Raw genomic sequence first — 12,481 nt, 5'->3', positions numbered from 1 at the left:
GTGTAGGTAGCATAAAAGGCTCTGTGCTGACAGCAGGGAGCCCGAGTGTGGGGCTTGAACTCATAAACTGTGAGACAATGACCCAAGCCAAACTCGGACGCTCAACGGACTGAGCCACCCAGGCGCCCCAAGAGTCTTAGAGTTTTAGATCATTGATCCGTTTTTAGATCATTTTTTTATGCGTTGTGAGGTAGGCATCCAGTTTTATTCTTTGGCATCTAGGCATCCAGTTAGTCTCAATACCACTTGAAGAGACTCTTCCTTTCCACAGTCTTGACACACTTTTCAAAAATCAGTCCTTACATATATAGGTTTGTTACCTCTCAGTTCTATTCTTTTTATCTGTATGTCTGTCTTATATGGTTTTGTTTACTGTAGCCATAGCCGTGTGGTCCATTTTTAACTTGGGAAGTGTGAGTCCTCCAACTTTGCTTTTCTTTTTCAAAATTGTTTTGGCTATGTGGGGCCCTTTGCATTTCCATATGAAATATGTAATATCAGCTTGTCCGTTTCTGCAAAAGTGAAAAAAGCAGTTGGGATTTTTACAGTTGGGAAATTGTGTTGAATCTGTATATATATCAAATTTGGAAATGGTGCCATCCTAACAGTATTAACTCTTTCCATGAACCTGGTATCTTTCTACTTATTTAGGTATTCTTTAATTTCTTTAAACACTGTTTTACAGTTTTTGGTGTAGAAGGCTAACACTTGTTAAGTTTATTCCTAAATGTTGTATTCTTTTGGATGCTATTATAAATTGAATTGTTTTCTTTGTTTCATTTTCAGATTGCTCCTTGTAATATATAGAAATACAGTTAATTATTGTATATTGATCTTTCCCTTCCAAACTTGCTGAGATCATTTATTAGTTTTTAGTAGATTCCTTTAGGTTTTGTATACATAAGATCATGTAATCTGCAAAAAAAGATAAATTTGGGGGCTTCTGGGTGGCTCAGTTGGTTAACGGTCCAATTTCAGCTTAGGTCATGATCTCACAGTTTGTGAGTTTCAGCCCTGAGTCAGGCTCTGTGCTGACAGCTGCGAGCCTGGAACCTGCTTTGGATTCTCTGTCACTCTGTCTCTCTGCCCCTCCTCTGCTTACACTTTCTCCCTCTCTCTCCCTCTCTCTCTCTCTCTCTCTCAAAAATAAATATTAAGACATTAAAATTAATTTTTAAAAATAAATTTTGTTTCTTCCTTTCTAATATGAATTCCTTTTATTTTTCTTGTCCTCCTGTATCATGTTGAGGAGGAAGAGTGAGAGCATCCTTGTCTTATTCCTGATCTATGGTGGAAAGCGTTCAGTGTTTCATCAAGTGTTATATTACCTGTGGGTTTCTCATAGATGGCTTTTGTCCATTTGAAGAAGTTCCCTTCTATTCCTAGTTTGTTGAGAGTTTTTATCAAGACAGGTTGTTGGATTTTGTCAAAAATTTTTTCTGGGTCTGTTGAGATAGTTGCGAGATTTTTGTGCTTTATTAATAATCGATATATTACAATGATTGATTTTCTTATGTTGAATCAACCTTGCATATCTGGGATAAATCCCACTTGGTCATGGTATATCATCCTTTTTATAAGTTGCTGGGTTTCATTTTCTGCCGTTTTGTTGAGTTTTATGTCAGTATTCATAAGAGATAATTAAGCTATACTTTTCTTTTAATGTCATTGTCTCGTTTTGGTGTCAGGGTAATACTGGCCTCACAGAATGATTTGAGAAATGTTTCCTCTTCTTTTTTTTTTTTTGAAAGAGTTTGTGAAGAATTGGTGTTAATTCTTTTTTAAATGTTTAGGAGGATTCTTCAGGGAAACCATGTGGGCATAAGCTTTTCTTTGTGGGAAGTTTTAAAATTACTATTTCAATCTCTTCTTACAGATCAGTCTAGATTTTTCTGTTTGTTTCTTGAATCAGTTTTGATGGTTTTTGGCTTTCTAGAGATTTTTCCCATTCCATCCAAATTACCTACTGTTGCCATACAGTTGTTCATAGTGTTCCCTTATGGTATCTTTTTTATTTCTGTATGGTTGATGGTGTTGTCTCTTGTTTCGTACCTGATTTTAGTAATTTGAATCTTCTGTCGTTTTATCTGAGCCAATTTAGATAAAGGTTTATCAGTTTTGTTGATCTTTTCAAATAGCCAACTTCTGGTTTCATTGATTATCTCTGTTGTACTCCAATTCCATGTTTCATTAATTCCTGCCATAATCTTTATTAATTCTTTTTTTCTGCCTGGTTTACATTTAGTTTGCTCTTCTTTTTCCACTCTGTTAAGGTACAGGTTAAGTTACTGATTTGAAATCTTTCCCCTCCTCCTCCTCCTCGTTCTCCTCCTCATCCTCATCCTCTTTCTCCTCCTCCTCTTCTTCCTCTTCAAGTAAGCTCTATACCCAACATGGGGCTTGAACTCACAACCCTGAGGCCAGGAGTCACATGCTCTACCAATTGAGCCAGCCAGCCACCATCTTCTTTTTTTATTATTATTTTTATTTTTTATTTTTTTTTTAATTTTTTTTTAACGTTTTTTATTTATTTTTGAGACAGAGCGAGACAGAGCATGAACAGGGGAGGGGCAGAGAGAGAGGGAGACACAGAATCGGAAGCAGGCTCCAGGCTCTGAGCCATCAGCCCAGAGCCCGACACAGGGCTCGAACTCACGGACCGCGAGATCGTGACCTGAGCTGAAGTCGGCCGCTTAACCGACTGAGCCACCCAGGCGCCCCTTTATTTATTTTTTTGAGAGAGAGCATGCGTACATACACCTGAGAGTGTATGAGTGGAGGAGGGGCAGAGGGAGAGGGAAAGAGAATCTTAAGCAGTAAATTCATTAACAGTTCTCTTTTATATTCCCTTATAAAAGTACATTAACAGCCTTAATTATGAATGAAAAGGACATAACAAAAGAAATTTGTGTACTGTGTTAAAAATTAAGTTAAAAAATTGACGGGGTTATTTTAAAGGGTTATGGAAAGAGTTTAGTGTTTCTTATATTCCTTTATTCCTTCCATAATGTTCCTTATATTTACGTACAAAAAAATAGTTTTGTTTTATAAAAGCCTGATTTTTGTTATAGGAAAGGAGCCTAGATTACCATTTGTTAAAGACAATAGTATGTTTATTCATTATGTTTGCTGGTGTGGAGGTGGCGGTGTGGCATTTTTCCTAATGAAAGATGGAGAGTGGTGGGGTTTTTTTTGCGCCCCCCCCTTTTTAAGGTTTATTTATTTTTGAGAGAGAGAGACAGACAGAGAGAATCCCAAGCTGCGTTCTGCACTGTCAGCACAGAACACAATGTGGGGCCTCGAACTCACGAACTGTGACAACCAGACCTGAGCCAAAATAAGGGGGCGGACACTCAACCAAATGAGCCACCTAAGCACCCCCTTGCTTTTGTTTTTGTTTAAAGATTTTATTTTTAAGTAATCTCCATACTCAACATAGGGCTTGAACTTACAACCCGGAGATCAAGAGTCTCACGCTCTACTGACTGGGCCAGCCAGGCATCCCAAGAATGGTGTTTTTAAGATACAGCCTTTTCCTGAACACCTTTAAAATTTGACAGTGGCTCTCTGTGGTTTCATTCTGTTTCCAATAGGACATCATTACACTTATTCAGAAATCAACTGTTATGTGAAGGTTGAAGAAGAGCTATGTGTTACCAACAGGATACAACAGTATCCTAAATATTTTCTCTGATTTTAAGTCTATTCCAACTTAATGCTTTCAACTATGTTTGGTGTACTTAGGTTCAATATTTTTAATGTACTTATGAGGAACATTGGAGTTTTCTTGCAGGAAACCAAAAGTTTAACTCCTTCCCCCTAGGTAGTTCCTTTCTCGTATCTAATAGAAATCGGTTTTTGTGAATATTTCATTGCCATCTAAAAACCAAATACCTTTTAACCAGATTTGAAATCAGGAAAAAACTAAAAACAGCCAAAAAGAAAGAAAAGAAAGAAAAAAAGAAAAAACAAGAAGAGGAGCAGGAAAAGAAAAAGCTGACACAGATTCAAGAATCTCAGGTAGGAAATTCAGTGGTTCTTGCTTACCCAAAAAATAAACCTCTGCTTTGAGTGTGTGTGTATGTAAAAGATGGTTTTATTTTTTTTTAATGGTTTTATATAAATCAGCCTAGTTCAATTAGTGCAAAACTTGTCTTCATCTTATAGGTTCATTAATCTCTGGACATACCATTTCACCATTAGCTGTGCTGTTCAATTCCTCAGGAATTGTTTACTCAAGTCTGCGTTTAAAAAAGGAACTCACTGCTGGGTGGGCATCCCTTAAGGGAAAGTTGATAAATGGCCTGTCCCAGGTAGCCAGATTGGTTATGATGTTCACTCAGGTGTATGTCATCCTGGATTTGGTAATAAATGTAGCTGTGAAAATTAGTCGTCTCTACATTCATCACAAAAAGCTTTGTTGACAGCGTCAAAAAAAATATTAGCTGTGATCTAGGGCGTCCTTCCAGAAAGTGTTTATTCCTATAATTCTTAGGTTTTCTGATTGTCGAGCAGGTAAGACGGTGGCTGATTTTACTGCTCTATTCTCTTTTTCCACTAGGGGATGCTCTCTCCCCTTAAACAAGTTTCAGTTTCTAGAGCCAGTATAGATTCACATTGGAAAATGGAATGATTAATCGTTAGGTGTAGAGAATGTTGTCATTAGCTATTAATAAAAAGAGCCATCCTACATATTTTTCCCTTCCCAGGTAACATCCCACAACAAGGAACGGCGTTCCAAACGGGATGAGAAACTAGATAAGAAATCTCAAGCCATGGAAGAGCTAAAAGCAGAGCGAGAAAAACGAAAGAACAGAACAGGTCAGTGGGGAAAATGTTGTAATGGCTACTTTGTGTCTCTCATTGTATGATTTGACTTTTTGGTGCCCATTTTTATGTCTCCCCCTATTAGGACACCCCCCCTTTTTAGCTTTTTTTTTTTTTTTTTTTTTTTTAATTTGAGAGAGAGAGAAAGAAAGAACCAGGGGGAGGGATAGAGAGAGGAGGACAGAAGATCCCAAGCAGAATCCCACTGACAACAGAGAGCTCAATGCTGGGCTCGAATTCACAAACCATGAAGTCAGGACCTGAGCCAGAGTCGGACACTTAACCGACTAAGCCACCCAGGCGCCCCCCATTTTAGCTTTTTATTATGGAAAATGCTGAACACATACAGAGAATAGTATAATGAACCTCCATGAACCCATCATCCAGCTTCAACAATCAACTCATCACCAATCTTGTTAAATCTATACTCCCCTCTTTTATTGGGTTATTTTGAAGTAAATCACAGCATCATTGTATTTCACCCATAAATATTTCCATATGTGGCTTTAAAAGATAAAGACTCTTGTTTTAAGCATACTACAATATCCTTATCACATGTAAAAAATAGTAACAGTGACTCTCAGTATTCTCAATTATCTAGTCAGTGTTCAAATTTCTCAGTTGTTGTATCATTAATACGAATTTGGTTGTTTGAATCAGGATCTTAAACAAAATCCACACATTGTGATTTGTGAATATGTCCCTGAAGTCACTTAATCTGTATAGATTTTCCTATACATCTCTTTTTTTCCCCCTTGCAGCCTATTTTGAAGAAACTAGGTCATTTGTTCTATAGTTTCTCAGATGCTGGGTGCATCCCATCAGTGGTATTAAATGCATTGCTCTAATCTCTTGAATTTCCTATAATTTCTAGTTAGAAAACTGGACAAATTCAGACTTGCTCTGTTTCTGTTTTTGTTTTTTGGGGGAAGGCTAAGTTTTAGGTGGTGCTACATTCTTCCATCAGGAGACACATAATATCTGATTGTCTCTCATTTTATGATATTACCAGCTCTATCATTTAGCTTTTACCACAATAATGTGAAATGAAAGACTATTCCAAACTCGTAAGTACTCATTTGCTCCTGCTTATGCACCTGCAGTTCAGCAGAGGGTTGCCTGATGTACAAGTTAGCCTGGATTGTCTCCAGGCTGCAGGTTGGGACCAGGTCTGTTATACCTATCTGTTTTTCCTCTGACCTCGGGCACATTTTTCTCATGATGATGATACCTAGGGCACATTCTTCTCATGGTGATGGCAGAAGTGTAATAGGGGCAGGCAGAAACATGAGATGCTTCTTAAGACCTTAGACTTGGAATTGGCAGGCACAGTGTCAGGTGTGTGCATGTTTTATTGGCCAAAGCATGTCACATGACCAGGCCCATTATTAATGGCTGGGAGGACTATCAAGACATATGGCAAAGGGCATGGGTACAGAGAAGGGTGAAGAATTGGAAATAGTCGTACATTCTTTCCCCACAGCCACTGATAATCATTACCTAGCTGTTTTAATACATTATGAGTTACAAAATAATGATATTGTAATCTGTTATTCTTTCTTCATTTATTGTCTTCTTTCTTCACTTACCTCTGTAAACTTGTCATCAGCTCTTTAGTTATCATCAGGAACATTTTGTATAGGAAAGGCAGAATAAATGGTTGATTTTTCTCCCCCTTTATTTACTAGTTTTCAACAGATTGAGATAGTACCTCAGCAACTTTCAGTGGTGACCAACGAGGTTTGTTTGCTTATTTTGAATATCCTTGTGAACTAATGGATTTAAACATACTTTTGTGTATTTTAATCCATTGCAATTATTATGTATTCTCAAATTGTCCCATCTTAGGGGCATCTGGGTGGCTCAGTAGGCTGAGCATCCGACTCTTGATTTCAGCTAAGATCATGATCCCAGGGTTGTGGAATCAAGCCCCCCGTCGGGCTCCATGCTCAGCATAAGATTCTCTCTCTGTCTGTCTCTCTGTCTCTCTCTCCCTCCCTCTCCCCCCTCCTCTCCCCCACTCATGCTCCTCATGAGTGCTCATGCTACTGGATTGGTGGGGATTTCTAAGCCTTTTCAGTACACAGAGGTTGGATCTTTTTTAAAAAATAAATTTTATCCTTGTGAGCTTCATACTGATAAGTCCATTTCAGAATCAGAAAGCAGAAGTTTGTTTTGTTTTGTTTTGTTTTGTTTATAACTGTGTTATTGAGATACAACAAAGGTGGTATACTGTTTACTCATTTAAAGTGTACCAGGCAGTGGCTTTTAGTATATTCACAGAGCTGTGCAATAAAACTCCATAAACTTTACAATGTTTCATTACCCCAAAAAGAGACCTCGTATCCTATAGCCATCACCACCCCCCAGACCTATCACTCCCCAGTCTTAGTCAACCTCTAATTGGCTTTCTGTCTCTCTAGAGTTGCCTATTGTGGACATTTCATATAATTAGAATCCTATGACATACAGTCTTTTGTGTCTGGCTTTTTTACTTGGCCTAATTTTTTCCAGATTTATTCATGTTGTAATATACATTGATTCATTAATGAATATATGCGTTTTGTTTATCCATTCACCTGTTGATGAACATTTGGGTTCTTTCCACTTTTTGACTATTAAGGATAATGCTTCTGTAAGCACTTGAGTATAAGTCATTGGGTAGACATATGTTTTCATTTCTCTTGGGTATTTACTGACGAGTAGAATTGTTGAAGCATATGGTAGCTCTGTGTTTGAGAAACTGCCAGACTCTTTTCCAAAGAGGCTTCACCATTTTGCATTCCCACCAGCAATGTATAAAGGTTCTACTTTTTCCACATCTTTACCAGGACTTGATTGTCTTTCTGAATATAAGCCATCTTAGTGGGTATAAAGTGGTACTTCAGGGGCACCTGGGTGGCTCAGTCAGCTAAGCGTCTGATTTCAGCTCCGGTCATAATGTCGATGTTTGTGAGTTCGAGCTCCACGTCAGGCTCTGTGCTGACAGCTCATAGCCTGGAGCCTGCTTTGAATTCTGTGTCTCCCTCTCTCACTGCCCCTCCCCAGCTCGCTCTCTCTCTCTTCCTCTCAAAAATAAATAAACATTAAAAAAATTTCTTGGGGGTGCCTGTGTGGCTCAGTTGGTTGAGCATCTGACTTTGGCTCAGGTCATGATCTCACAACTTGTGAGTTCAAGCTCCGTGTCAGGCGTGGAGCCTGCTTCGGATTCTGTGTCTCCCTCTCTCTCTGCCCCTTCCCCACTCGCATTTAGTCTCTCTGTCTCTCAAAAATAAATAAAACAAAAAAATTTTTTTAAATTTTTTTAATAAAAATAAAGTGTTTCATGTGGTTTTGATTTGCATTTTCGTAATGATTAGTGCTTTTGAGCATCTTTTCATGCACTTATTGACCATTAGGGTATCTTTTTTTGATAAAGTGTCTGTTCAAGTCCTTTATCCATTTTTTGTTTCATTTTGTTTAGAGCATGGGCATGGGGGAGAGGCAAAGAGAATCCCAAGCAGGGTCCATGCCCAGGGCTCCATCTCACAACCTGTGAGATCATGACCTGAGCCAAAAACAAGAGATAGATGCTTAACCCACTGAGCCACCCAGGCACCCTTTTTACCCATTTTTTAATCAAGTTCTTAGTTTTTTGTTGTAAGTTTTTCAAATGTTTTGAATATTAATCCCTTATCAGATGTATGATTTGCAAATATTTTCTTCCATTCTTTAGGTTTCTTTTCACTCTTTTTTTTTTTAAAAATTTTTTTAATGTTTATTTATTTTTGAGACAGAGACAGAGCATGAATGGGGGAGGGTCAGAGAGAGAGGGAGACACAGAATCCGAAGCAGGCTCCAGGCTCTGAGCTGTCAGCACAGAGCCCGACACGGGGCTCGAACTCAAGGACCGTGAGATCATGACCTGAGCCGAAGTTGGACACTTAACCGACTGAGCCACCCAGGCGCCCCGGTTTCTTTTTATTCTTGATGGTATCCTTAAGTGGATACAGTTTTTAATTTTGATGAAGTATAATTTATCTTAAATTTTTTTCTTTTGTTGCTTGTGTTTTTGGTGTCATATCTAAGAAATCATTGCCAAATCCAAGGTCATGAAGCTTTCCCCTATGCTTTCTTCTAAGTTTTATAGTTTTAGTTCTTACATTTACCTTTGATTCACATATGGTGTAAAGTAAGGATCTAACTTCATTTTCTTTTCTTTCTGTTTTGTTTTTTTTGTTTTGTTTTTTTGGTTTTTTGGTTTTTTTGCACATGGTATATCCAATTTTCCCACCACCACTTTTCAAAAAGTATCAACCCCATTCAGTGGTTTTGACACCCTTGTCGTAAATCACTTGACCATATATGCAAGGTTTTCTTTCTGGGCTATTGCATTGATCTATATGTCTGTCTTTTGAATGCATTTTAAAGTTACCTGTTACAGTTCCATATTTGTGTGATTGTGCTATCAGTTGAATACTGTATTTCATTTTGCTCATGATATGTAGAGGTAACTTTTTGTTATTTTGTTCCATGATTACATGAAATACAAGGTTCTAGGGGCACCTATCTGGCTCAGTCAGTAGAGCATGGCTCTTGATCTCAGGGTTGTGAGTTCATGCTCCATGTTGGGTGTAGAGCTTACTTTAAAAAAAAAAAAAAAAGTGGGAGGTGCCTGGGTGGCTCAGTTGGTTGAGTGTCCTACTCTTGATTTCTCCTCAGGTCATGATCCCAGGGTCATGGGATTGAGTCCCACTTCGGACTCCACACTAAGTATGGAGCCTGCTTAAGATTCTCTCTCTCTCCCTCTGTCCCACTTCCCACTCACGTGCATGCTATCTCTCTAAAAAAATTTTGAAAGAAGGAAAGAAATACAAGGTTCCAAATCAAAGCCTCAAAGTTACTAAACAAGGTATATTCAAAGAAGTTTAACATCTATACCTTTCTGTTTCACCCTTGGCCTCCCTTCTGTAACAGGCAACCACTTAAAAAATTTTTTTTACATTCTTCCTTTTTTTTTTTTTTTAAATAAAAGAACACAGATTCACCTTCCATCTTAATGGTAGCTCACCATACATACTTTCCTCTACCTTGCTGTTTTCACTTAACTATAGATCTTAGAGGTTATTCCTTAGTTTTTATGTCACACGTGTGTTTGGTAGACTACCTGTTTTGTTTTGTTTTGTTTTGTTTTGTTTTGTTTTTGAAAGTTCTTTTCCTTCTGTTTCAGGTCACTTTTCTTTTTTTCATGTTTTAATGATTTTTTGAGAGAGTGAGTACAAGCGGGGGAGGGGCAGAGAGAGGGAGAGAGAGGAGGACAGAGCATCCTCAGCAGGCCCAGAGCCCAACTTGGGGCTCGAACTCACAAAATGTGAGATCGTGACCTGAACTGAAGTCAGATACTCAACCGGCTGAGCCACCCAGGTGCCCTGTTTTGCTTTTTTCAAGTTTTATTTCAGTAATCTCTGCACCCAACATGGGGCTCAAATTAATGACCCTGAGAACAAGAGTCTCATGCTCCTCTGACTGAGCCAGCCAGGCACCCCTAGACTACCTATTTTTATAAATAGAATTTTATTGGAAAGCAGCAGTGCCCATTTGTTTCATAATTGTTTGTAGCTGCTTTTTTTTTTTTTTTTTTTTTTAATGTTCGTTTATTTTTGAGAGAGAGTGTGCAAACGAGGGAGGGGCAGAGAGAGAAGGAGATAGAAAGAAGACTTGAAGCAGGCTCTGGGCTGACAACAGTGAGCCCAGTGCAGGGCTGTAACTCAAACCATGAGATCACGACCTGAGCTGAAGTTGGCGCTCAACTGACTGAACCACCCAGGCACTCCGTCTATAGCTGGTTTTTATCTACAGCTGCAAAGTTGAGTAGTTGAAATAATGACCACATGAGGCACAAACCTAAAGTATCTACTGTCTGCCCCTCCAAAAAATATTTTCTGACTCAGGATTTAGTGTGATGGCTTGTTCCTTTTTTATAGCTGCATAGTGGTCCATTTGGGTGGCTGTACTAGAGGTGATGCAGCCATTCCCCTGTGCAGACATTTGGGTTGTTACAAAAGACCACTTTAAATTGAAAGTAAAGTTTTTCTCCAAGACCCTCTAAAGACATCATAAAATTTTTCCCCATCTTTCTTGCCCATCTTTAGGTGTCTTGAGTGTAATAACAGACACCTGTGCATAGAGTTGGTGACGCTTTCTGCCCACTTAGCAACAAGCATCCAGCCCCTTTTTTTGTCTGTTGAGGCTTGTGCCTGATGATTTAACTCTAGTTTAACTCGCCTCTGTATATAACCCAAGTAATCACAGTGTAATCCACAGAGGACAGGGCTCCATGTCCCAGTTCTTTTTCAGGTATGAAAGATGTTTCAGTTTCTTATTGAGAGAACATGGGTAAACATTTCCCCTTTGATTTTAGCCGAGCTCCTCGCTAAAAAACAGCCATTAAAAACCAGTGAGGTGTACTCTGATGATGAGGAAGAGGAAGAGGATGACAAGTCCAGTGAAAAGTCAGACCGCTCATCCAGAACATCGTCATCTGATGAAGAAGAGGAGTAAGCTGTGTATATTTTGGTCTAGTAGTCAGGATTAGGTGGGTTCTTTGGGAAGAAGCTTAGTGTAGTTTCCAAAATCGTCTTGTTTGGATGGTGAACTTTGATTTGGTTTAGCACCTTCAATTGCAGAGCTGAGTTCCCCAAAAAATATGGTCCTGCCTTTGGCTCTTAGCTAACTGCACCCCTGGACATTTTGTCTGGGCCTGGCAGGTAGGAACTGACTTCATGTCATCCTCAGACCGTCTTGGAGCTTCCATTTGTTTTCTTACTCCGATAGGTTATCTGGGATGACCACGTCATTGAAGACAGTTCACAGTACCATTAGAAACAGGATTCTATTACCACTCTTTCCTGTTGCTTCATTTATTTCTTCGGTGGTTAATCACATGTACTTTGGTCAAGTCAAGTCTTAAGAAACTGGTAGTATGTATGTATCTTGATCTGTTTTTATGAGGAACACTTTTCTCAGTGTCCTTTATTCCTCACAGGAAAGAAGAGATCCCTCCCAAATCACAACCCGTCTCCTTACCCGAGGAATTGAATCGGGTTCGATTATCACGGCATAAGCTGGAACGTTGGTGTCACATGCCCTTCTTTGCTAAAACTGTCACAGGATGTTTTGTACGGATTGGCATTGGAAACCACAACAGCAAACCAGTTTACCGGGTTGGTGTTTCTTTCCTGGACAATTGTCCGTGTTTTAAATATAATGATTCTCGACTGGAATAGGAGCTGCTGAATGACACAGATCTGTCACTTTTCTGCCACCATTTGATGGGAAAATAGACTCTAATTGAGACGCCCATAGAATAATGACAGTCTGAGGTGACCAGAGATCCTCCATGAACTATAGACGGTCTTTGGAGCCCAAAGGTGGGGGGGGTTGGATTTAGAATAATTTTATTTCCCTTCCATATAAAAGCAAGAAGGGAAACAGCAAGAAGGGAGTATTCATTGGTTGTTACATAATCTGGAAGCTTTGTTCATTTGAAAAATAAATAAAAATTTCCATGTTACATACCAAGAGACTTCTGAAACAGAATTATATTGAGGTTTAAAAACAAAAACACAAAAAAACCACCCTCTGACCTAATGGAGGTGGTTTTGTGAGTTCTGGC

The 12,481-nt window shown here is 38.9% G+C and overlaps 1 protein-coding gene across 1 annotated transcript in view; it reads left to right on the top strand.

Annotated features, from left to right (window-relative positions):
* Nucleotides 1-12,481, top strand: part of RTF1 (RTF1 homolog, Paf1/RNA polymerase II complex component) — a 51,604-nt gene that overhangs the window by 30,724 nt on the left and 8,399 nt on the right. Inside the window, exons 5-8 of the mRNA XM_047861841.1 lie at nucleotides 3,906-4,020; nucleotides 4,710-4,821; nucleotides 11,228-11,363; nucleotides 11,852-12,029. Of these exons, the coding sequence (XP_047717797.1) occupies nucleotides 3,906-4,020; nucleotides 4,710-4,821; nucleotides 11,228-11,363; nucleotides 11,852-12,029 (541 nt within the window). The remainder of the gene's footprint in view (nucleotides 1-3,905; nucleotides 4,021-4,709; nucleotides 4,822-11,227; nucleotides 11,364-11,851; nucleotides 12,030-12,481) is intronic.

This window comes from Prionailurus viverrinus, chromosome B3, assembly GCF_022837055.1.
Source record: "Prionailurus viverrinus isolate Anna chromosome B3, UM_Priviv_1.0, whole genome shotgun sequence".
NCBI classification, from domain to species: domain Eukaryota; kingdom Metazoa; phylum Chordata; class Mammalia; order Carnivora; family Felidae; genus Prionailurus; species Prionailurus viverrinus.
Note: the sequence above shows the minus strand (reverse complement) of the source record. Positions and strands in the feature narration are given on the sequence as shown.